The sequence below is a fragment of the Ailuropoda melanoleuca genome, chromosome 12 (assembly GCF_002007445.2).
Source record: "Ailuropoda melanoleuca isolate Jingjing chromosome 12, ASM200744v2, whole genome shotgun sequence".
Taxonomy (NCBI): Eukaryota; Metazoa; Chordata; class Mammalia; order Carnivora; family Ursidae; genus Ailuropoda; species Ailuropoda melanoleuca.
The window spans coordinates 68826631-68852882 of NC_048229.1; the positions used below are offsets into that span (position 1 = coordinate 68826631).

General features: G+C 42.5%; 1 protein-coding gene and 1 long non-coding RNA gene across 2 annotated transcripts; one reads left to right on the forward strand and one right to left on the reverse strand.

Annotated features, from left to right (window-relative positions):
• The first annotated feature begins 91 nt into the window (after positions 1-91).
• On the forward strand, positions 92-6982 carry LOC117795224. Its single transcript, XR_004619114.1, has 3 exons — positions 92-235; positions 707-2461; positions 4058-6982. It is a non-coding gene; the product is annotated as an uncharacterized LOC117795224 (long non-coding RNA).
• An 885-nt stretch (positions 6983-7867) lies between these two features.
• Positions 7868-25276, reverse strand: LOC105234868 (ATP-dependent RNA helicase DDX19B-like). Its single transcript, XM_034638885.1, is given in 13 exon segments — positions 7868-8174; positions 8598-8688; positions 8690-8790; positions 9278-9440; positions 9986-10223; positions 10582-10759; positions 13096-13210; positions 13737-13839; positions 16384-16476; positions 16799-16934; positions 17700-17753; positions 18590-18638; positions 25071-25276. Coding segments are annotated over 13 exon segments (1557 nt in total). The 5' UTR covers positions 25245-25276; the 3' UTR covers positions 7868-8112.
• Positions 25277-26252: the final 976 nt, after the last annotated feature.

A 26252-nucleotide genomic window follows, 5' to 3' on the forward strand; every position in this document is an offset into this window, starting at 1 on the left:
AAGCGTCACTATTCCGCGCCGAGCATGCGCTGCGGCGTCGCCTCTTTTGGTCGTGCGCCAAAGCGCTTCTACTTCGGACTTACCCGGGAGCCTCTTCGTCGCGCGTTCATCTCCCCAAGCTCTGCAAAGTCAAACTCTTAGTCCTCACTTTATTGCCCGACTTCACGCTGAAGTAACCCATGTTTTATTTTAAGCCTGTCACGTGTCTCTGTGAGTTCTAAAGACTTACGCAAAGGTAAGTCCCATGAGAATGCTATAGATGGCCGGTTTCTGCTGTTAAGAACGCGGTAGCACGTGTGACAACAAAAATCAAAACGAAGAGCCCTTAGACCCCCCGTAATTCCCCTACTCCGAAGAATACAAACAACAGCGTTTTATTTTTCTTTTGGGTCCTTCCAGTCTTCGTCCATATGCATCAAAGCACGGGTGTTTTACATAGACCTAAACAACGTACACATAAAATTTTAAATTTGACCTTTTTATTATATGCCTAAGTATTTTTCATGTTATAATGATCGATTTCATGGCATTATAATAGTCCATCAGACTCATATCACATAAATTACCTAACTCCCCTACGTCTTTCAACCTTGGGGATATAGGTTGTTTCCAATGTTTTATCACTAGTGCTTAGTGAGTATCTCTAGACCAACAAAAATCATCATGTTTGCTTTCGGTTTGCTTTCTGTCTCGCCTCCCACCCCAGAATATGAACTCTTCAAGCAAGAGCAAAAATTTTATCTGCTTTAGTCACAGCTAATTTGTGAACCTAGAAGAATTCATGACACATAGTAGTCTCTCGATATGTATTTTTTAATGCGTGGATGAATAATAGAGATTTTTGGTTTGGCTTCAAAGTGGGCTGGGGGAGGAAATACGGTTTTGAGAAACTGGGGAGGGAAATGCACAAGACTGCCAACTTCTGAGACATAGCCCACCACAAGGGCAAATTTCAGTGACAGTGGAGCAGAGAGTAGGAGGGAGAAAGTAAAGTAAGTGAGACACCTGATCTGGAGAGCCTAGTTACTACATACCATGTTATGCAGTTTGGGCTTATCTTTTTTTTTTTAAGATTTTTTTTTAAATTTATTAGAGAGTGAGCATGAGTGGGGGGAGGAGCAGAGGGAGAGGGAGAAGTAGACTCCCCACCAAGCAGGTAGTCTGATGCAGGGCTCTATCCTGGGACCCTGGGATCATGACCTTAGCCAAAGGCAGACACTAAATGGACGGAGCCACTGAGGTGCCTGGGCTTATCTTAAGAAAAATGGAAAGTGTGTATGGGGGCATGGGATGGTTTTAACCTGGAGGGTGGGATCATCACTCAAGTGTTAGAAAGATCACACTGGCGGCTGTGTGACAAATGAACTGGAGGAGGCAGGAGCAACCACTAGGAAGCTAATGCAGACCGATGACAATGGTGATCTAGACCAGGGTGAATTTAAGAAACATCAGATTGAACCATATGAAAGTGCCACTTTTGTAGGTCAGCAGCTATCAAACAGTCCCATTTCCATTGGTTCAACCCGATAGAAGGTAGTGGATTAAAAACAGCCACAGATACTTTAAGCTCTTCCCATGAGAACATATTTATTTCCCCACCATCTCTGCACTGGCCTTATCATTTGCTTTGCTTAAAAGAATGTGACAGAAGTGCACTGCAGAGGGGTGCCTGGGTGGCTCAGTCGGTTAAGCGTCTGCCATTGGCTCAGGTCATCCCAGGGTCCTGGGATCAAGTTCCGCATTGGGCTCTCTGCTCAGCAGGGAGCCTGCTTCTCCCTCTCCCTGCCGCTCTCCCTGCTTGTGTGCTCTCTGTCAAATAAATAAAGTATTAAAAAAAAAAAAAAGTGCACTGGGGAATTCTGAGGCAAAGCTTCAAGAGAACTTAGAACTTCTGCTCTCCCCCCTTGAAACCCAGAGACCATCTACCATGTTATGAAGATGAAAGACGATGTGGAGGGGCCAGACTGTCTCAGCTGATCCCAGACACCAGCCAGGGAGACAGCCTGGGAGAGACCAGCAGAGTCACCCAGACTAAGTTGTTTTGAGCATTGTTTTGGGGTGATGTGTTACACAGCAACAGATAAAAAATACAAAAAGACTTGGCGATTATTGGTTGGGGGCAGGAAGTTCCTGATGAATCCAGATTTCTGGCTTGAGCAACAGACAACTGTAGTGCCATTTTGTGAGATAAAGTTAGAGGAAAAGCCAAGAGCAGAGCATGAGTTTTTGGAGTGGTGGTGTTTGGTTGGTAGTACAAGATGATGGGTTTAGTTTTGGATACGTTGAGTACAGGATTCCTTGAAGATATCCCAAGTGCACGTATCACGTGGGCAGTTTTCTACAACCCTGGAGCTCAGAAACTGGGTCTTCGCATAGATTTGGAGTTGCCAGCAGAAAGCAAGCCAGAGGAATGAACAAGATTGCCCACAGCAGAGAAAGAGGAAGAAATGCCCCAAAACAGGTATGAGGAGCACTCACATTGAAGAGGTAAATAAAAAAGCCTACCAAGGGGACAGAGAAGTGGCCAGAACGAAGGAAAACCAGTGAGTGTGGTGTGTCAGTCACGAGAAGAGTGATTAGAGGAATAGACTGTTACAGTAATAAATGCTGTTGAGGAGTCAAATATAATAAGTGTTTTTTAGGGGCGCCTGGGTGGTGCATTTGGTTGAGCGTCCAACTCTTGGTTTCAGTTCAGGTCGTAATCTCAGGGTTGTGGATCAAGCCCTGCATTGGACTCTGCACTTAGTGGGAAGTCTGCTTCTTTCTCTCTCCCTCTCCTCCTTGGGTATAGTTTTAGTTTTGCAAGATCCGAAAGAATTATGGAGATGGATGGTGGTGATGGTGGTTGTACGTTATGTTTTTAATACACTGTACACCTAAAAATGGTTAAGATGGTAAATTTTATTATGTGTATTTTACTACTACACACACATGGAAAAATTGAGGGGAGGGGGAACCAGCTACTGGGGTGGCAGAGGTTGAAAATATGAGAGGAAGTAGATGGAGCGAGTCCTTAAACAGCCACAGGAGAGGGAATTTGATGCACTGGTAGAGAAATTTAGACAATATGGACTTCTCCCATTGTAAGAGGGAGAGGGAAGGATAAGTATGCTTGGAAAGGTCTGGTGGCAGAAAGCTGAGGGGTTTCCTTGTGTTGATTGTTTACTCCGAGTATGGAGATAATGGAGGTGGAAGTTTGAGGTGAATGAAAGTCTTAAAATGGTCACTGGACAAAGTGGAAGAGTTAACCTGAAAGGACTAATGAGGGGCATCTGGGTGGCTTAGTTGCTTAAGCGTCTAACTCTTTTTTTTTTTTTTTTTTTAAAGATTTTTTTTTTTTTTTTTTTGGGACAGAGATAGAGACAGCCAGCGAGAGAGGGAACACAAGCAGGGGTAGTGGGAGAGGAAGAAGCAGGCTCATAGCAGAGGAGCCTGGTGGGGCTCGATCCCGGAACGCCAGGATCACGCCCTGAGCTGAAGGCAGACGCTTAACCGCTGTGCCACCCAGGCGCCCCTTAAGCGTCTAACTCTTGGTTGTCAGCTCAGGTTTTGATCTCAGGGCTGTGAGTTCAAGCCCTCTGTTTCTGAAGTTGTCCCCTCCATGGGCATTAAATACGAAATCAGATGAATGGAACAATATTTGTCCCTCTAGCATAACCTTGTTTTAGAAATTAAAGCAGTGCCAAAACACTCGGACCTATTCTGTTGTTAAACCTGGATTCAATTGGCATTGGTTTATCAGGACATTTCTTGTGTAAATTTAGCAGCTCTTGGTCTCAGAGGAACACAGACCAGAGGACAATACACCTAGCACACTTGACCACACGCTTGAGCAGGGCTGACTTGTGTTCTTTCAAATCTAAGCATAGGGATGTGTGCTCTCAGGGATAAGCTAACCTGAGACTACTTGGCTTTTCTCCAATTGGAGAATTCCAAGGATGGTGGAAGCAGATGGATAAAGATAGAACAGTATAGTTGTTAAGACTCAAGTAGTGTGTACTGGTACTTCCAGGAGAGTTCCATTTAAACACTGCCCCTCCCCCCCCACCTTCTTAAGGGAGCTAACTGTAGCCCTGGGCTGTAGATCTGCATGAACAAAAGATGTGCCTTCATGCCTGAGAGAGATGGCTAAAATGGAAAGGAGAATGATCTCACCTGAGCTGCTGACACCCAAACAGTCACTGATCTCGGACCACATCTAATATTTTCCTCCACCTACTCCTATCCCTAGTCTTACAATTGGAACTATTATGGAGCCCCTTGCTCAGATGAATACTCACACCAGATTGGTTTCTAAGCCAAGGCAGAAGCATCTAGCAACGGGCTGGAGAACGAAAGGGCATAAGTATGAGTGTGACAAATACCCTCCAAGTCTCCACTTGGCTTGACTTCCGACAAGGTGTTTGAAGCTATTTTGGGAAAGCCATGTCCCAGATTCAGGATTGGGAAAGCCTCACCTCCATTGTGTCATTTTTAGAAGATGTTGCCATGTGATTCAATCAACAGAATAAAGAACAATTATTCTCAAGCAGAAAAAGCCAAGTCAGATAAAACTGCAGAGTTCCTAAGAACCTGACATCTGTGTCTAGGACCAAGAGAAACCTGAAGACCCCTGAAATCTACAAGATGTTGAAGAGGGGCCAAGTCCCTGCTTGCAGAGGTGACAGGCCTGAAATCATACATGCTGTGTATGAGACTCAACCCTGATGCATATGTTCTTTCCAAACCTTCCCTTTGGGTTTCTCCCCAGAATTATTTTGTACAATCGATCTTTTAGAGCCACAAATCCTTTTTGGAATAACAACAAGTAGGTGTAAAACCCCATCATTTTTCCTGTGTTATTCCTCCAGTCCACTTCTTTTGTGCTTTCAGCACAACCAGTGACACCTTGGCATTTGCTGTGTGATGGGACTGATGTGATCATCTTCAAACTTTTCTCAGATGCCTGTCTTTTCCAACTACAGTATATCCTACATAGGATATACTGCTAGGCCACCCCCCAACCCCCCCAAAAAAACCCAATTTCATCAGTTCCTTTCTGTGATTTAACAATCTGTGTCCATTCACTAATAAATCCAAACACTGTTCAATCAAGTTTTTGTTCTGTACCTAACAAGACTTTCCTCTGTCCACATGGCGAAGCTGCTGTCCTCACTGCCCTTCCAGTTTGCCAGGTTTATCCTGGGGAAGCTATTTTAGTTTTAATATTACTTTCCACTGCCTAGAGCACTCTTGTTGTCACTTTTCTCCCAGAAGTAAACACCACTCCTTTATGAAATCTCAAGCCTCAGAAATCCTCACCTTCTGAATACCAGTGACACTGAATGAAACTGCCTTCATGTTAAATAATAAGATTAAACAAAGGGAGAAGACCTGCTTCCAAGGCCTATTTGTATTTCTTTCCTAGGACTAGAAAAGTAGAATGTAAGGACTTTGTCTTTACTGGCATCTACCTTCTTTCTAATTAGGTAGCCAGTGTTACAGAAGGAATGTAAGGAGCCCTCTGGCAATTGAGTAGGGCCGTTGGCCTATAGAGACATCGCAACTGTTCATGCTTGGAGCAGTGTCAGCTCTGAAATGGAACAGCAGTATCAGGTGATGACTAGCCTACGGAATCATCAGTGTCTCCACTTAGGTATAATCACTAATATCAGCAACCCAAAACATGCTGTTTTTTTATACTCACTAATGGTGTCCTAGTAACATACACACTTCATAATTAAGTTCAGTTAACATCAATAACAAATACATCAGCAACTGACTAGTCCTTGAGCACACAGCCATTCAATGACACTCCAAAAAACCCCAAAAAATCCAATGTTTATGGATAGTGAACATATCCAGAATCTTCTAGTGGACCAAAAATTTCCTTTACCAAGTGAGTCTCTCTCTGTTCTAGGACAGTTTATTATTCCATACAGGGGAACTTACTAAAAAGAGTAAAAGAAACTCTGGGGACTGAAGCTAACCAAGGGCTCAATACATTTTCAATACATCACTGATGTCTAGAGACAGCACACAGTCACAGAGGTAGCTGTGGACCACTGAGCCCTGGGAGCCAAGCTCTGGCAGGAATGAATATGGATTGTGAAGAAATATGGACTGCAGTGACACTGGGGTGACATTAGAGAGCCATCCATAACAGCGAGTCTTACCTTTTTAAAAGACACTCCTTTAGGAGTCTTTCCCCAGGAAAATGCATTTAAACTCAAAGTATGGTATACACTGCACAGACTCCATGAAACCGATCTAAGTGAATTCTTAGAGGAGTCCAAGCCCCCAGATTCAGAACTGCTGATCTAGATTTCTACCAGATACCTATTTACTCCTACTATTGAAATGTCTGAAGCCTATCCCTTCCCATGTCCCTGCTTAGATTTAGGGCTACATAGTAGACAGGTATACATGTTGTGAGAAGGGGGGAATGTAGGTAAGCCTGCAGCCTTGTGAGGAGTCAGTACTCCTTTATATTGCCTTTGTTTTAGTTATTTCAGGGTTGGTCCACAGCACTGCAGGGGGTGGGAGACAAAAATTTCTTCTCTTCTTACAAGACTCCCAAGGTGGGTAAGAGTTGGCCAGAAGCAGAGAAGACTCTACAGTCAAATGCCCACTGGGCAAATGTGGCAGGACTGGCGGTCTGTTGGTCTCTGCGGTATCTATAATGTCAGATTGAGGAAACCACCTGGAGGCTGGCATTGGCTCCTTCCCTTCCCAGGAAACAGATCTGGCCCTAAAACATGGAAACACTTAAAAGGATAGTCTGGGATTGAAACAGTGCTCATCACAGAAAATCCCTCTTCTAGGCCTGGGCCTACACATTCTGTATCAAGGTCAAAGAGCTGGAGAGGACTCCTTGTGGCTGGGATTTCGGTTTCATCTCATCCTTTCTCTGTAACTCTGGATACCATCAGCCTTGGCCAGGTATGAGGAAGCGTCCGTTACTAATACTTCCTCTGACTATTCTGCACAAAGATGCCCAGTAAGGAGGGAGCCAAGTTCCTGGCAGTTACTCCTGCCTTGCACAGGTGAATGGCCATAGTCCTACTCCCTTATTGTACTCTTTGTATTCCCAGAACTGTGAACACAGATGTTCGGAATCACTTTACAACCAAGACACTAAATATCTGAAATCATACCCCAGCTCTGATAAATCTTGCCTTCTGCGATCTGGAGATAAAGCAAGTATTAGTGACTACTGCTGATCACTTCTGGAGCTGCCTTGAGGGTGGCCATGAGTGACCTGAAGCCACATGTCACTGAAGATCCAAACCTTAGATCACCTTTTATTTGCTCAGGGCACCTAAGGAGTCAAGGTGATATTAGGGATTATAAAAAAGATGCTGCAAAAGCCTGTGAGCCCAGATTGTGCGGCAAGCTAGGGCTACCACTAACTCTCCACGATGACTTGTCCATAGGCCTTGCTCAAGCACAGGCGAGGGACCCACTGGTAATCAGATGTGTACCATACACAGACTGCACCTGCTGATGAGAACCAGGAGGTTGTAGTCCTGCAACACAAACCTGTGTACACCAGAAGTCCCAGGGTGGCATTTTGGTCCATGCTTAGCAAATCCCTTCCTGCTGTGGGCATCAGGACAGGGAGCTGACAACACTCAGACGAGCTGTCCCACCACAAATCCAAAGCACCAGCTCACAGGCTTCATGCCATACTCCAAACATGATGGCTGGCTTACACACCTGTCCTACTAGGGCCTCTCTCTGTGTCCCTCTTCACCTCTATTCTGTCTGGAGGCTGATCTGAACACTCCTGGCCAGAATAGGCAGGGGCTGCCACAAGGATCTTGAGCAAGTGATTAGCCACAGCATCTAGATGGGGAAAGAGCTGGCCAAAAAAAAAAGACGGAACTTCCAAAAGGTAAATTTCTGTGTATTCACGCCTAATCTTCAGAAGTTGTGTAAACAATTTTTTTTACCTTCCCCCATCATTTGCACAATTTTTGTCTAGTCCAAACGTAATTTAAAATGAGGTAGGTAGTTTCTCTCTCCTCTGCCTTTGTCTTTGTGGTGACTCTCGAGGCCTGTGCTGTGGAAACACTGGTCTCCTGTGCAGGCGGAGTGCCAGAGGTGGGCACTGGTGAGTGGTGGAGTGTCTCAGTTGGCTATTTTCTCAATCTCGTCCAAATCATCCGTGTCCAGTCTTTCTATTTTCTTATCTGGGGAGAAAAATGAGAACTCAAAGAGAAATCAACGTGGGGCTACCATGGAGACACACACCTAGGGAAGGGACAGCACGTCAGGGAGAGAGGAAACACACAGGGTTCTGCCTGACCTAGGAACGGGGCCATGCCTCTGGCCACAGCGATCTTTCACTTGACCCCAAAGACTCCCGGTGCCTAAGCAAGGGACAGAGCCCTAGGCCCCTCAGCCTGACCAGGGCAGCGGCACTGTCATTTGAATCTCTGGCCCTGAAAACTCGCCAGGTGTGCTCTTTGAGAACCTCCATACTGTAGGAAAGGAGGGGACTGTGACAGGGACAAAGGCCTCTCTCGGGGCCATGGGAGAACCTATCCTTCCCCCCTCCCTCGGACTTCCCCTAGAAGGAAAGGGCCCTGGCGGGAGCCACTCCCAGCACTCACTAAAATGCTCCTGGATTCTGTTGAGGATGTTCATGCTGTGCTTGCTGTCAACCATGTTCACTGCCAGGCCCCTCTTGCCAAAGCGGCCCGTGCCGCCCGATCCGGTGCAGGTAGGTCTCATTGTCTGGGTTCCCGTCCTTGTCCACGGGAAGGTCAAAGTTGATGACGACAGAAACCTGTTCGACATCAATACCTGCGTGAAAGAGAGGTGGAGAGGATTCAGGACGGGAGACAAAAATCACTGCCAAGCAAGCGAGGCTGACACACACCAGCTTCAGGTGGAAGAAGAGTCTGTGCAGGCCGGCTCTGGGATTCGGGGACACGGGGCACGCAGCAGAACCCGGAGGGAAAAACAGAACTTGGGCAGGTGCTAACAAAATTACGACATCAGTAAGACAGCCTCTGCTAGACACCAGGGTCTGCAGATGCAGCCAAAACCTCAGTGGGGACCCCAGAGAACAGGCACCATCCTGAACCAGCGAGATGCTCGTCCATGTCCTTCCACCTCATGGGAGCCCCTGGCTTCTGTGACAGTTCTTATCTGCCGGGGGAATCCAGTCTCTCCCTGAAAAGAATGTCCGCACCAACCCCACATGGACTCCCCCAAACCAGCGGAGCCCCGTACAGGAGGACTTCCCTGGCTACCCGCGGCCTGGCGGACAGACGCGTTCTCTGCTCACCGCGGGCACACACGTTGGTGGTCACCAGCACCTTCTCTTTGCCCTCTCGGAAGCGCTCGATGACCGCAGCCCTCTGCTCCACCATCATTTCTCCACTCAGCAGGGCCACCTGGTGGCCTTCTTTCGAGAGCTCTGCTGCCAGCCAGCTAGCTGTTTTGCGGGTCTGGAGTGAACAGAATTGTTTTAAATGAAGATACCTGTTTAATAAAAAAAACAAAAAAACAAAAACCTGCAAAAAGTGGCTTGTTGTGTTAAAGTACGTGAAGACCTGCTGAGTCGGTCAGCAGGACAGGCTTACCAATTCCACAAATAATTTTAGCCGTGTCATTTTTTTGGATGAATTACTTAACTCATCTTAGCGTTCAGCTAGGAAGAGTGTGGTGTGAGCCAAAGGTCTTCATTCCCAAATAGTCTATATTCTTAATGTTTTATAATTATTTCATTGGATGTTATTTGGAGTGCTTCCCAAGTTACCGCTAAGAAGTGGGACCAAAGAAGGTTCAATTTTTCAGTCTTTCCCTCATAACTCATTATAATCTGAGGAGAATACTCCCTGAGGCAGGTGGACGTGAATCATCATTTCCTTTCCGGCCACACAGGGCACCTGGTCCTGCTCAGCACTGCGGTGGAGCTGGCTGAGAGGGAGAGGGGCACACCCTCCAGTGCAGCTCCTCCCCCGGCAGGCCTGCTGCTGCCACTGCTACTCACATGGCAGAAGATCATGGCCTGAGCAATGGTGATGGCCCCGTAGAGGTTACACAAGGCCTGGAACTTCTCATCTCTGTTATTGCACAGGACGTAATACTGCTTGATGGTGTCCAAGGTCTCCTCCTCACGCTTCAGTTTGATAATGTTTGGGTCTGGGACCACTTTCTGGGCAAATTTCCATACGGAGTCTTCGAAGGTGGCAGAGAAAAGCAGCATCTGGCAGTTCCTGGGCAGCATCCTGCAAGGGAAGACCCAGGTATGTGGCATGATCCCGAGTCTTTCCCTGGAAGGAACAGAAGGCAGCTGCCCTGCGCTTGCCTGGTCAATGTGCCCAGGAAGGTGGCTAAAGGGGGAGGAGAACAGCAGGGAGGAGGTGAGAGCAGCCGTGGGGCAGGAATGGGGCTGGTGTTAGATCCCCTAAGTCTCCTTCCTCAACCCACGGTCAGTGCCAGTGAGGAAATGGCCCATCGAACGAATGCTGCTGGAAGTACTAGAATAAAGAACCTGACAGGAGCAAGAAGAGGTGTTTGAAGTAAGAGGAGAAGATGCTGCAGATCAGGAGGCTGAGAAGTTCCTCTTGGCTCAAGAGTTCCTACCTCTGGATGCGGATGCTCTGATCTTGGTGGCCCTGAGTAGCTATCATCACGTCAGCCTCATCCAGAACAAACACCTTGATCTTCTTGGGGTCAATGAACTTGAGCTTGGCGCACCAGTCCAGAACAGTCCCAGGGGTGCCAATGACAATGTGCTCACTGATCTTCTGACCTCTTTCCACTGTGGAGACAAGATGTTTTCTATGGGTATTTCCATGGTAAAGCCAGCCTTCCTCTCAGAAAATCTAAAGCTATGATGTATTTTAATGCAACTGTTTTGATGATTGCATTAGTATCTTAAGGAAAGGTTATGATATCACTATAGTATTTAATAATGCTGAAAAGACATAGTAAGGCTAGAAATAGTGACACGATGAAAGCCTCTTGAGTAGTGTTCTTGTCCGTTCTTTGTAGTCATCCAGTTCTCTTTCAAGGAGGATCTGTTGTTATCTTTATTTCTTCTCTGTCAGCATCATTCCCCCAGCCCAGGGTTGCACTTCCTCACAAGCAGACTTTCAGCACTGTCTCCAGTGCACTCTGCCCCTCAGCTACCCTGGCATCTACGTCAAAGAAGTTGGTTGCCTTTATGCACCCCTTGCCCAGGTCAGAAAATAGGATTCGTCATGAATGGCTTTATTTTCTCAAAGAAACACAAACTGCCTCTCTTAGACAAAGTGCTTCCCCAGACAAGACCTGGTAGACTGTGGCACGTTCTTGACTGTGTGGGGTTTGAAACTGAGATTTGGCTCTTCATTTGAATAGATGGCACTTATAGATTGAATTTAATTCCTTTAATTACAACCTTGACCTGACATACACAAGCTGCCTCTAATCACTGCCAAGATTTTGCCCAAATGTGAATGTTGAGTCAATTCTTACTTCTCTCTTCTGTTAAACAATTACTGCCTCCCACAAAAGTTATTCAGACTGTGGCATTCTAACTTCAACCCAAATTACAAAATTTTAAATGTTGAATGATCATCTTCCACTAAGTTTTATAATCTTAGTACTTTTTAGAAGCAACTTCAAGTTGGTAGTAGGACACTGTATGCTAAGTGGATTTCTGTGACTCATAGTTACAGGTGTTAAAAATTCATAGCCAAACTTTCAAAAACACATTTTAAGTTACTTAAATATTGTTAATTTGAGGCAAAACAAACAAAAGCAGGAAAGATGAATGAAGAAAGAATTGAAAAAAAGCTCCAAACAAAAAACAGACTCTTAAATACAGAGAACAAACGTGTTTGCCAGAGGGGAGGTAGGTGGTGGTTGGGTTAAATAGATAAAGGGGATTATCCTTTATGTTTATTACACTTACTTTGATGAGAACTGAGAAAAATACAGAATTGCTGTATCATTATGTAGCTGAAACTAATATAACACTCTATGTTAATTATAATTCAATTAAAAATTAAATGCCACAGTTAATTGTTATAAATGTTCTAGAACATTTTTGTTCTTCTACTGACATTAAAAAGAAATTAGGCAATTAAACAAGTCCAGAATGTGCAGTATTTTATAAGCAACTGGTCTGGTCTGTTTAAAAAGTCAAATGTACTGGGGGGAGGAGAAGGTAGAGGGACTACTCTAGATTTAAAGAAATGTAAGAGATACAACACCAAATGCAGTGCATATACACCAATTTGAACTTGGTTCAAAAACAAAACAGCCATAAAAACTATGGGACTTTGGGACTACTGAGGAAAAATTAAAATGGACTAGATACTAGTCATTAGATAATTTGCTAATTTTCTTGGTTGTGATAAGGGTTTTGTGGGTATGCTGAAGAATGTCCTTATTATGAGATGCATATGCTTAAGTATTAATTTAAATAAAAAAAAATTTTTAAGGGACACCTGGGTGGCTCAGTGAGTTAAGCATCTGCCCTTGGCTCAGGTCATCATCCCAGGGTCCTGGGATTGAGTCCCGCATCAGGTTCCTTGCTCAGCCAGGAGCCTGCTTCTCCCTCTGCCTGCCACTCCCCCTGCTTGTGCTCAGTCTTTCTCCTGAAAAATGAATGACTGGAATCTTAATTTAAAAAAAAAAAAAAAAGATTTTTTCAATTGTTTAAGTAGGCTCCACTGCCATTGTGGAGCCCAGTGTGGGGCTTGAACGCATGGCCCGGAGATCCTGACTCAAGCTGAAATCAAGAATCAGGTGCTTAACCGACTGGAAGCCATCCAGGTGCCTGAAGATTTTATTTCTAAGTAGTCTCTACACCCAGTGTGGGGCTCAAACTCCCAACCCTGAAATCAAGAGTCAGTTGCATGCTCTCAGTCAGGTGCCTCCATGCTAAGGTATTTAGGAGTAAAGATCCACAACGTCTGCAGTTTACTTTCAAATGGTTCCCCCCAAAACATAACACACACATACACAGATAAAACAAATTTGGCAAAATGTTAAGTTTTCGAATCTAGATGAAATGTTCATTTTTATTATTTCAACTACTGTGTATATTGTGAAAATTTTAAAATAGAAATTGTCAGCTTAATGAATTAGGATCACATTCATACTTACATTTATTGCCTCGGACAGCATAAGCTAGCTTCAGTTCAGGGTAAAATTTGCCCATCTGCTCAATCACTTTTCCTGTTTGAAGGGCGAGCTCATAAGTTGGGGAGAGGCACAGACACTGGCAGGGAGAGAGTGCAGAGTGAGATCTCAAGGGCAGTGGGGAATCACCATCCTCCTCCAGCTGAGGCTGAAGAAGAGCATGTAAATTAAAGTGCACGCCATTTGATTCTTTATGCTGTGAAGTCATAAGTTAGAATTTTTAAGAGTTAGAACTCTGGCTGGGTAAATGCCTTGAAAAGAGCTATCGGGCACAGGAATACAAAAACCCACATGTGAGCAAGGGTCTGAAATTCCAGGTGGAATTTACTCAGAAAGTTCCCAGAACTTTTGAAAGGATGATAGTTGTAGATGGAAGAAGTTTTTCTTGAAAGTAAAGGTGCCAAGCCTGTCAGCAGTATCTCAGAACTGGCAAACCATGGAAAGGAAACAGGATGCATGTTGCTACTGGAAGATCAACCATATTGTTTGTGTTTGACAAGGGGTTCTGGTTTATGTAAAAAGTAATATGCATGTTGGCTTTCAATCCATCAAATGTAATTTCTAGCTACAGATTAGCAGAAAATGCACATTCACCAAGCTCTTACCTGGGGGTATCTGTGTGCAGGTTCTACTTGGCTGAGCATGGCCAACACAAAGGCAGCTGTTTTACCAGTGCCAGACTGAGACTGGGCAATTAAGTTCTGTGGGCTGCACAAGAAAACAAACTGTTTAGGGGCTTAAATCACAAGTATCCTTTTAGTTAATACCAATGAAGAATAAATTAGTTATGGAAGTAGTTACACATGCTAGCCCCACAAACACAAAGCACCACAGAGAGAAGACTGGTGGGATTTAAAGCACTCCATATCTTTCATTCTCGACATGGCAGCCAGTGATTTCTTTTAAAATGTCAGTCACCTCGTGTCACGGTTCTGCTCAAAAGCCTTCCAGTCATTTCCCATTTCATTCAGAGTAAAAGTGAAAATCCTTCTGTGTTACAAGGTCCTACCTGATCTGGCTTCCTAGTACTCTGTTCTCAGCTCCTGCTACCTGCTCCCTTACCCACCCTACCACAGAGGCCTTGGTGCTGCCCTAAAAGCATGCCAGCCATGACCCTGTCCCAGGGTTTCTGTACTGGCTGTACTCTCCTGGGACAACTGTCCCCAAATGACATGTCAACTCTCTCCTCTCCATGGCTGTGCTCACACCTCACCTACTTGATGAGATCCTACCCTAAGCACTTGATTAAAATTGCAGCCTACTTTGAAATGCCTTAAAAAATGATGTACTAGTGAATAGGTATGTGATAAAATACAGTAAAATGCTAGTGATAGCATTTAGATGGTGGGCATATGGGTGTTAACTATAAAATCCTTTCAACTTTGGGGCACCCACATGGCTCAGTTAGTTAAGTGTCCAGCTCTTAATTTCGGCTCAGGTCACGACGTCAGGGTCGTGAGATCTAAGCCCTGTGTGGGGCTCTGTGCTGGACATGGAGCCTGCTTAAGATTCTCTCTCTCCCTCTGCCCCTCCACACCGCTCTCTGTCTCTCTCAAAAAAAAAAAATCGGTTTTTTGACAATTTTCATAATATAATGTTGGGGGAAAATTGCAGTCCGTTTCCTTGGTATTCCTAGTCTCTCTTATTATGCTCTATTTTTCTCATTAGTATTTATCACTTTTTTTTTAAGATTTTATTTATTCATTTCACAGAGAGAGAGAGAGAGCACAAGCAGGGAGTCAGCAGGCAGAGAGAAAGGAAGCAGGAGACTCCCCCGCTGAGCAGGAAGCCCAGTGCGGGGCTCGATCCCAGGACCCCGAGATGATGACCCATGCCAAAGGCAGATGTTTAACCCACTGGGACACCCAGGTGCCCCAGTACTTATGACCTTTTTTAAAAACAGCTTTTAAGTGTACAATTCAGTGGCATTGATTACATTTACAACTTATTATCTAACACACTATGTACTATATATTTTATTTATTTTTAATAAAAATAAATGATATATACTCCAGACTAAGCTCCTTATAGGCAGGAATTTTGGTCTGCTTTGTTTACTAATGTTAACCAAGTGCCTAGAATAGTATCTGTTATATACCTGCACTCAATACATATTTGTTAATGAAGAAAGGTACTAGATAATCTCTCAGGTCTCTTTTAACATTGATGATTTAAAAATTGAACATAGAGGTGCATAAATGGAATATTTGTTTCCCATTGGTCATTCATGTTTATAGATCTTAATGCTTTCATAGATGCTCAAAGTGTCAGGCTAAAAAGAGACATTATTCATCATGAAAAAAGTCACTATTATGACAGAACAAAGAAAACTTCAAGAAAATACAGACCTAAAATATCTATTTTTAGGCTGTATCAAAGGAGTTTCAGGATTTAGGATTATATGTAGTACAACTTTACATAATCATATATAATGTAGGGATCAATTTTTATAAAAAGTTCCACATGCTCTTGAATCTTGCTCAAAATGTGGTCTGAAACTAGCAGCATCAGCATCACTTAGAAACTTCTTAGGAATGGTGAACCTCAGTTGGACTGAAATGAGATTCTGTGTTTTAATAAATTCCTAGGAGATTCGTGCCTGTGAAAGTATGAAAAGCACTGCAGTACAAAAACAACCTTAGTAATTACCCTCTTCTGGTCTCCCAGAACCCTGTTTGATTTTCGCTTACTATATTTGACACAATAAATTTATATATCCATCTAATGAAAGCATGGTATACGTGAATGATAAATGTTTATTTATCAACATAGAAAGATGATTATTTAATTAAATTTTTAAAAAGCATTTAAGATTTTATATGGTTCCATTTTTTTAAAAAGGTATAAAGGGGCACCTGGGTGGCTCAGTCAGTTAAGCCTTTGCCTTCAAATGAGATCATGGTCCCAGGTTCCTGGGATCGGATCCCGCAGCGGGCTCCTTGCTCGGCAGGGAGCCTGCTTCTCCCTCTGCCTATTGCTTCCCCTGCTCATGCTCTCACTCTCTCCCTCTGACAAATAAATAAATAAAATCTTTAAAAAAAAAAAAAGTATAAATATGTGACTTTATGAAAAAAAGTCTAGTAGAAGTCTCTAAATATTAGTATAGTGGGTGGGGAAGATTTCAAACAATTTTTCTTATTTTTGTTCTCTAACTTTTCTAAAATAAGCATGTATTGCTAGTATAGTTTTTAAAATAATAGTTTTAAAAAATGGAAAATTAAAAATGGGATAGAGTTGTATCAGGACACATACGGCTCAGCAAGCATCAAAGGCAGTGCATTCTCTTGTATCTTGGATGGACGGTTGAAGCCCATGGCATAGACTCCCTGGAGAAGCTGTGGTTTCCTAGGAAAACAGTTAAAGATGAAAGTCACAGTCTCTTTTGTTGAGAAAAGAAGCCAAATATCTGAGGAATTTTTTTCCTCTTTCTTACTGTTGTTACATACAGTTTATTTACAACTAAAAATTCATGAATTGTGTACTTAGCACAATTCACATTACCTGGAAATTTTATTAATAGCCCAAAGCAGCTAAATTTTTTGATTAAACTTGTGTTAGCTAAAAAATGTTCTGCTGTGATGAAAAAATGTGTGTGTGTGTGTGTGTGCAAATAGGCCTAGGGTCTCTATCTAACACAAAGGGGAGAGTCAGAAAGTAAAACACTCACAGCCGAAGCTCCTCAAATGATTTCACTGAGTAGAGCGGGGAGTTTGGGTCCCGCTGCAGGACTTCCACCTGGTTTGTGTTATCCACAAGGTTGCTTCTGATCAGCTTATTGAGTAAGGACTGGGCAGCTCTGTCCTCTGTCAGGAAAGACAGCAAAGAATTTTATTTTTAAAAAAATTTTTTGAGAGCAAAGAATTTTAAAATACCATGAAATCCACCACGACCTCTGAATTCACTTGTCATTGGCATTTTAAGCACTAACATGTATTTATGCTAGGACTTCTAATTCAAGATATACCATAGTTTTGATTTATAAATAGAATTAAAATCGCTTTATTAAAGAGAAAGGTTTTGATACTGATATCATGCATTTGGGCCTCATACTCCTCTCGAGGACTCTATTCCAAACCCTTCTTTCCAGAGGTTATCTATTCTTCCTTTGTAAACCCAAGTATTTACTCCCCAATTTGTGCTCAATAGAAAACTGAAAATTATTAGTTTGGCTAACACACCACAACAATGGGGAAAAAACCCCAGAAATTAGCAAAGTTTGTATCCTGATATCAAAAAGCTGTTTGTATGTTGTTATCCACATTTAATATGTCCAAATAGCATTAACTTTAGTAGACAATGGGGATGCAACTTAAAATTTCTTTTATAATGCCATGTAAAAGATCATTCAGGGCACACTTCCTGCTGCTGCTGAAGTCCATCAGTTGTTCAAAGTAAAATTTCTCTAAAATGTAAACAGTGAGAATTCCTTCACCAACAACTATGTTGAGTGTTTATTAGCACTATGACTCCCATTAAAGTCAAGCCAAGTTGGGTATAAAAATGAAGCCTTGTAATAATCTATTCTCTTAGGACTGTAGAACCTCATGGATATAGCTCTAGGCTGTTACCTTTCTCTTCTTCATCTGCCTTCTCTGCATTAGCATTGGTCTTGACAACAGCACCTTTATCAGACACAAAGTGGCCGTCATTCAATATCACATCCCATACCCAACAGCTGAGACAATTCAAATTCTATGAGACACTAGAAATGTAAAGGCCTGGGGAGCAGAAAAATAAATGAGGAAACCAAGCCACAGATAAAAGCATTTTATTGTTCTTAAACAAAGGTATGAAACAATTTTGCTTATATTTCAGTTCTTTCCTATTCCGCATCCTCGCATGGTACATCAAATACTAATGGGACTTTCGCTCATAGCATCAATATTTCTGAAATGTTGTAGGAAGATGATCATAGCAGGCAATGACCACAAACCACCTTGATGCTCATACATATTTCATCAGTATATGAACACTATAATGCCATTAAGATTCTATGTATATAAATTGTTTAATAGAGATGTATATTCAAACAACATTGTAGGTATGAAAAAATTACAAAAAAGACTGTAAATGAATTTGGGATGAGGTAAATGTTACTTACCCCCCCCAATAATATTATGTACATCAACAAAAATTTAATGGAAATCTTGGATTTTGAATACATAGGATTTCAGAATGACAATAGGTTAATTCTCAGGTTGCTCATACTTTGGCTATTGTATATTCTCATGGTCAGCAATAAATTTGATAATATGTAAGTCAATTAGACATCCTCATGCTTATTTTAAGCACAATACAAAACAAAACAATCCAGTTTAGTTCCCAAATCAAATCACTGCCAGTATCTGCCAGTCCCCTGCTTGGTACATATATAATTTTTTTTTTTCCAGACAATTGCTATGTCAAAGTAGAAATACTAAAGGAAATCACATTTGTTTTCAAACTAGCTTTTACTCACCATTGGCATCTGGTTTGATTTTCTCTTCCTTAAGATGCAAGTTGCTCAACTAAATGGAGAATATGGGGGGAGGGGGGAAAGTGTCAGGAAAATCACTTAAAAGATTTTGAATCAACAGAGCCTCCCCAGTGAAGCTGGGGAAAAATGAGCCATTCTCAAGACCTATTCATTAAGTTCTGCGGGGCTCCTTTTGTCGACTAAATGTTTGAGTGAGAATAAACAAAATTTCCCATAAACATAGCAGTAGAAAAAAACTGGTTACACAAATGACTCAGAATCCACACTTCCTAATTACAGTCCCTAGAGAAAATTGTAATCTATGAGTTTGCTTAATGCCTGATTACAAAGACGCTCTCAGTAGAATACCATTTGTCATTCTCTCATATTCCAAACAACAGGAAATTTAAAAGATACTGGAAAATACAGTCACACTTCAGCCAGAGAACATCGAGGTGTGTGGGGGGTGGGGGGAGGGGGGAGGGCTGCAGCACAAAGCGTGTAAAGCATCTGGGGCTAGGAATCCGTTACGTTGCATGCTATGTTTGAGCTACAGGACCACAACATGCTGACATGCACCCGCATTTCAGGTTGCCTTGTTTTTTGCCTTGTGATGGAAGTCTAGGATTTTAAACTGAGAACAGCCTGGGGCATCGTGGCACACTGTGTAATCAAAATACCTAGCATTCTGAAGTCAGAATACAAAGGAAGGGACAGAGCAAAGAGACATTTCAAAGAAAGAATTATTAAGACTTTGATCTGTAAACACAGTGAATTAGGCATATCCTGGCGGGACTTATCTCCTCTATTAGAATGAAAATACCCTTTTATTTGTCAGTTATACCTCAAAAGCTGGGGGAAAAAGAAAATACCTTAAAGACAAGAATATTTTTATTTTTAATTGATCTTTGGATCTAGCACAAAGCAGGTACTCTAATCATAAAATATTAGGGGCTCAGGACTTCATCTAGGGAAGGGTAAGAATGAAAATGGCTACTTCTTAAAGCACCACCTACACTGGTTCTTTATGTTTTTGAGGTTCATTCTGTCTTTCCTCTAAGTCCAGGAAAGGAGAAAGGCAAGAGAGGAACGAAACAAATATTTGTTTTAATGGGTGGTTAGTTGGGATGGAGGAACTGCACTTCTGTTGAAAACTGACAAGGGAGTTTCTGGTGTCTCTGCTTTGGTGTTAGGGGAGGAAGAAGTAGGGGGAACACACTGGAGAGACTGGCAAGAAAGGAAACTGGCAAAAAAAGGAAATCCTCATAAAGCAGTAAAAATCCTTCATTACTTCCACATGGTAGCAAACACACTAACAGACAATGAATATGAAGCAACCAGCTCAGTGCATGATATCCAGCAGGGGTTCAATATATTTTAGTCTTCTCTAAAACTTCTCCACATCCTACCAACAAATCCTGTTTAAGTGTAGTATAGGTCTCTTGAGAGGGAGAGGGAGAGACATTGTGGGGGTGGGGGCAGAGAGACAGACAAACATACAGACAGACTCCCTGACCTGGCAATATTTAAACAGTAAAGTTAAGAGTACTCCTAGGGTGATAAATCCTAGCTAAAACAAATGATAGGGTGGAGGTATAAATGAGTTAATGAAGTATAAATGAGTTACAAACATCTATTACTGTAAAACATTTTAATACTCAGTGATAAAAAGGACAAACCATTCTTTTGATGGTATACTGTTCAAACTGAAGTTAACAGCCTAAATAAAGTAACAGTTAAAGTAACTAAAATGCAGTATGTAGTAAAGTTGGTAGCAACAATGTAAATGAAACCAAGAGATGTTTTGATTACAATGTATCAGGATTCGGAAGAGTTTCCAGCGGAATCTAAAAACAAACTCAGCCTTCACTTGGCTGTAAGGACCTCAAAGCCTGTAAAGCAGAGACAGCGAAGTCTGTATTACCCAGTGCAGTGTCAGTGAACTGAACGCTGAAACTTATATTGAAAGTAAACTTATATTGAAAGTACAGTTAGATACCTTCTTTTGCTCTATTTACTTAGACCAAAAAGGAGAAACAAGTTTCTCTTGCAACTTCATCAGAAACCATTTTGAAATTAACCAAAAGGCACAAAAACAAACATCCACTTTGTAATACCCACATTTTCAATGCCTTTAATATTTTAGTTTTTAAGATATGTTAAAATAATTGCAAACTCTACAGTTAAACAATGCATTTTATTCAAAAGCTACTTGAGAAAGGATTCTTGAGACATAAGAGATTTAGTGGTAAGTGAACTATACAGAATAGGGATTATCTTTGGCAAAATGGTGAAATAGAGGGCATAGAGTAGAGTCATACTCCTCAGTTTTCTTATCTGTTTGCCCTCCTCTAAAAAGAAATCTCCCAACAGAACAGGGGGGAACAAAGAGAGGAGCCACTGGGGGATGAGAAAATAAATATAAATAGAATCTAGTATTTTCTTATCTAAAATAAATAAGGAATGAAGCTTAATGAATATTTAAAATACAGTAACCTTGCACTACAAACAACACTCTCACCTATGTCACACAATGTCCTCAGTGGGAGTTCCATAAGGCAGAGGGTAACAGAGGCATCTCATCTGCTCAGTTTTGGAATATTGTGATCTAATTTACCTGTGCATGGTTAAGTAGATTCACAAACCTTATCCAGGTTCCACTATCTAATCCATACAATGTGGACAAGTAATTTAAAAGATTCCTACAGGGGTCCCTCAGTGGCTCAGTTGGTTAAGCGTCTGCCCTCCACTCCGGTCATGATCCCAGGGTCCTGGGTCTGAGACCCTGCTCAGCGGGAACCCTGCTTCTCCCTCTTCCCCCGTCTCTCGCTCTCTCTCTCCAAAATAAATAAGATCTTTTTAAAACGTTTTTAAAAAATAAAAGATTCCTGCAAAGGAACTGTGATTTATAGATAATAACAACAATTGCTATTACTTACATAGCACTTAAAACAGGCATGCCCATAACTCAATGAGGTAGGTATTATGATTATCTCCATTTTACAGATGTGGAAGCCGAGGCACAGAAAGATTAAGCAATTTGCCCAAAGTCATATAACTAGGAAATGATGGACTTAGAATACAAATCCTAGACTGTCTGGCTATAAAGGCTAAGGTTTTAACCTCTGCACAATGGTGCCTGTCATAGATAATACTAATCTCATAGAAAATAATCATTTTAACGATGATAAAATGGTGCAGCCACTTTGGAAAAGTCTGACAGTTCCTCAAAAGTTAAACATAGAGTTATTATATAATCTAACAATGCCACTTCTAGGTGTGTATACACAAGAGATTTGAAAATGTCCACACAGAAACTTGTACATGAATAATCCTAGCAACACTATTCATAATAACCAAAAAGTAGAAACAATCCAAATACTCATCAATAGACACTGATGAATGGATAAATGTGATCTATCTAGACAATGGAATATTTGGCAATAGAAAGGAATGACACTTACTGCAACATGGACAAACTTTGAAAACATGCTACGTGAAAGCAGCCAGACACAACAGACCACATATTGTATGATTCAACTTATATGAAATATCCAGAATAGGCAAATCTAAAGAGAGAAAACAAATGAGCAGTTTCCAGAGAAGGGTGGGGAGAAGGGAGTGACTACAAAAGTTGGAGGGAACTTTTGGAGGTGGTGGAAATGTTCCGTATCTTGATTGTGGTGGTGGTTACACAATTGAATGCCTTTGTCAAAATTCACAGAACAAGGGTGAGTTTTACTATATGTAAATTATACCTCAATAAACTTGACTTAAAAACGGCCAGTCTAAGAGATCCAACAGTCAACTAGTAAGAATTCTTGAAAGAGGGCAAAGAAAAAACAAAGGGGGAAATATCAACAACGAAATTTTTCAGGAAAATTTCTCATAACTTAAGGACGAGAATTTTCCAGATTGAAAGGACCCACCCAGGGGCACCTAGCTGGCTCAGTCGGAAGAGCTTGCAAATCTTGATCTTGGGGTTGTGAGTTCGAGCCCCACACTGGGTGTAGAGATTACTTAAAAATAAAATCTTAAGAAAGAAGGAAAGAAAGAACGAACCCACCCAGTGCCCAGCAAAATGGGTAGAAACAGACCCATACCAAGACCCATATCATGAATTTTCTGTACACTGGAAACAAATAGAAGATTCTTCAGGCTTACAAAGGGAAAAACAGGTCACATCAGGAATCAGAATGGTTTCAGACATCTCAGTAACCAATAAAGAAGTCTAAAAGGCAATGAAACAGGGGCGCCTGGGTGGCACAGCGGTTAAGAAACTGCCTTCGGCTCAGGGCGTGATCCTGGCATTATGGGATCGAGCCCCACATCAGGCTCCTCCGCTGTGAGCCTGCTTCTTCCTCTCCCACTCCCCCTGCTTGTGTTCCTCTCTCGCTGGCTGTCTCTATCTCTGTCAAATAAATAAATAAAATCTTTAAAAAAAATAAAAATAAAAGGCAATGAAACAGTGCCTTTAAATTTTGGTAGGAAATTAATTTCCAACCTACAGCTCTACACCCAGCCATAATACTATCCAAATGATTGGGCAAAATAAGGTATTTCCAGGAATGCAATAGTATCTTAAAAACAAACAAACAGGGGCGCCTGGGTGGCACAGCGGTTAAGCGTCTGCCTTCGGCTCAGGGCGTGATCCCGGCGTTATGGGATCGAGTCCCACATCAGGCTCCTCTGCTATGAGCCTGCCTCTTCCTCTCCCACTCCCCCTGCTTGTTCCCTCTCTCGCTGGCTGTCTCTATCTCTGTCAAATAAATAAATAAAATCTTTAAAAAAAAAAAAACAAACAAACAAACAAACAAAAAACTTACTTCTGATACACCTTCAGAAAGTTGATGGGTAGTTTCACCAAATCAATAAAGATCAAGAGAGGGGATACAGAAAGGAGGGGATCCCCAGAATGAAGGTGAGGGGAATCTGCCCTGTTCCCCTCCAGTTCCTGAAATGAGTTCTGCTCTAAGCAAAGGGAGAACTAGTCCAATATGAAGCAGGCTAAAAGATGTGGGGGAAATAGAATACTTTTTTTAACTAAAGATTTTATTTACTTAGCGCAGGGGGAAAGGCAGGGGGGAAAGAGAGAATCTTAAGCAGACTACACACTGAGTGCACATCCTCATGTGGGGATCGATCTCACCATCCCAAGATCATGACCTGAGCTGAAATCAAGAGTCAGACATTTAACTGACTGAGCCACCCAGGTGCTCCAAATTAATACTTAATGTGTCTGAACATCCTGAGATAAACTAAACAATTAGCAAAGAGTTTGAGGTTGAGTTGGTGGTAAGTACAAAAAACATGAAACAAAAATGCAAGGCAATTATAAATTCCAAGGGAAAACAAAGTTTTATGGGAAAATAAAAGTATTCATAAGTTACTAATAATATAACATGAAATACTGATCTAACTAAAATTACAATATAATGAAAAGGTAGGGAATGGGAAAGTGTTTGTGTAGTGGAGAAAGGATGGAGGAAAGAATCAAAATCAGTAAATACCTAAAATTGAAAATGTCAAAAACTAGCAAAACAAACATGCTATTTAGAGAACAAGGAGGTCAATGATGTAAATTAGCTTTAAGAGAAGTATTAGTTATCTCTGAGGAGGAAAAAATTGATGGTGATGGAACCAGTTTTTAAAACTATTTGACTCATCGAATTATGTGCATATAATTTATCAGTTATATAAAAAATAAGACAAAGTCCTTGTTCTCAAAAAATTCACAGAAATAAGTACCAGCAGAAGTAGGTTCAAAGCATTATCAGAACTTAAGTGTTTAGATGGAAGGAATTCTACATAGTCATCTTTTTTTAAGATTTTATTTATTTATTTGACATAGACAAGCCAGCGAGAGAGAGGGAACACAAGCAGGGAGAGTGGGAGAGGAAGAAGCAGGCTCCTAGTGGAGAAGCCTGATGAGGGGCTTGATCTCAGAACCCTGGGATCACGCCCTGAGCCAAAGACAGATGCTTAACTAAGACTGCGCCACCCAGGCGCCCCTACATAGTCATCTTTAAGTCATATCTTGGTTACTGTGTGTGAGGCCCAGAACAAAGTAAAGTATCAGAGGAGGATTTACTTACTGACTACTCGGCCTACAGAGTCGATCATTCATCATCAGTAAGCAAGCAAGGAAGTACACAAAGATGAGTAAGCCACGGTCCCAGAGCCCAAGAAGCTCAGAATCCAGAGGTGGGAAATGACACAAAGGTGATTATAATCCAAGTGGAGAGAGTGCATTCTACAAGCAGTCTTGATTCCAGGAAGACAGGCGTCTGGGCTCTTTATCCATGGGAGCACTCACCTGTTCTTATGTAACCCAGGAGGTGGATGGATAAAGCCAGCTCAGGGTCCAGGCTCCATCCTCACACGCACCCCATACCCGTCCTGACCAAAGTAGCGAGTGTCCTATCCAGGGATGATCCCCGGCAAAACTGACCCCCTGACCCTTTTACGGCTGAAGCCAACTCACCGACTCAGCCGCCGCCTCCTGTTCGTCCACCGCCAGGGCCCACGAGTCGGTGGCCATGGTCCCAGGCGCCGGTGAGACGCTGGTGCTGGCAGACTCGCTGGCTGGGGCGGCGCGATCGTGGGCTCCCTGGGGTTGCAGCAAGCCCAGCTCCAGTCCCACCGAGGGAGAAGTCATTCGCTCAGGCACTGGGGACCGGAAGCGGCGCGCCGCAGTGACGTCAGACTCTGCTCCGCCCGGCTGCCCCTCGCCCACTTCGAGCTCTAGCTTCATCGTTTTCAGACCGTCTGTTCTGACCCCTTCTTAGCTCACGCTTTCTTATCTCACGTCCAGAAACACTGCCAACTGCCTCTCCAAGCCACAAGCAAAACCACATTCCCACCCAGGACGCCGGCACAGAAGCTCATATAGATTGAATATATCAAAACACACAACCATTACAGATATAGTATAGTCACCAAAATGCGTATTGGAACAAGATCTTTTTCTCTTCAGGTTGGTCATTTTCAGTGCCCAGGGGTTGGCAGTCAGCCATATCAAACACCACTTGGTTAAAAATTTGTCCCGCAAACTATGTGGCAACAGCACTTACAGGAATTTCACCTTCAAAAATAATCAAGGAAGGTGCTAGGGAAATATGTTCCAGGTGGAGGATCGAGACAAGAGAAAGCATGGAGGACACAGTTACTGTGGGGATTGACAAGAGCCAAGGATGAAGAGATTGGTAGGAGATAGAGGCAAAAAGGGCCATGCAAAGCAGTTTAAGGAGCAAATTAGTTCATTCCAGGGAATTCTTCCCCATCTGGCATGACTTATGGAGTTACCTGTGCCTGGGTTGGAATCCCAGTGCTCCCATGTAAGAGTTGAGTGATTGGGAGAATTTTTTTTTTAAAGATTTTATTTACTTATTTGACAGAGAGAGAGACAGCCAGTGAGAGAGGGAACACAAGCAGGGGAAGTGGGAGAGGAAGAAGCAGGCTCCAAGTGGAGGAGCCTGATGGCAGGGCTCGATCCCGAAATGCCAGGATCACACCCTGAGACGAGGGCAGACGCTTAACGACTGAGCCACTCAGGCGCACCGGGAGGATTTTTTAAAAGGAAAAATATCTTGGGCTTTTCGAAGAGGTAAAATAAGTATTAAATGTGACACCCTCTCTCCCTTAACTGGAAACAAACAAGGTTCTC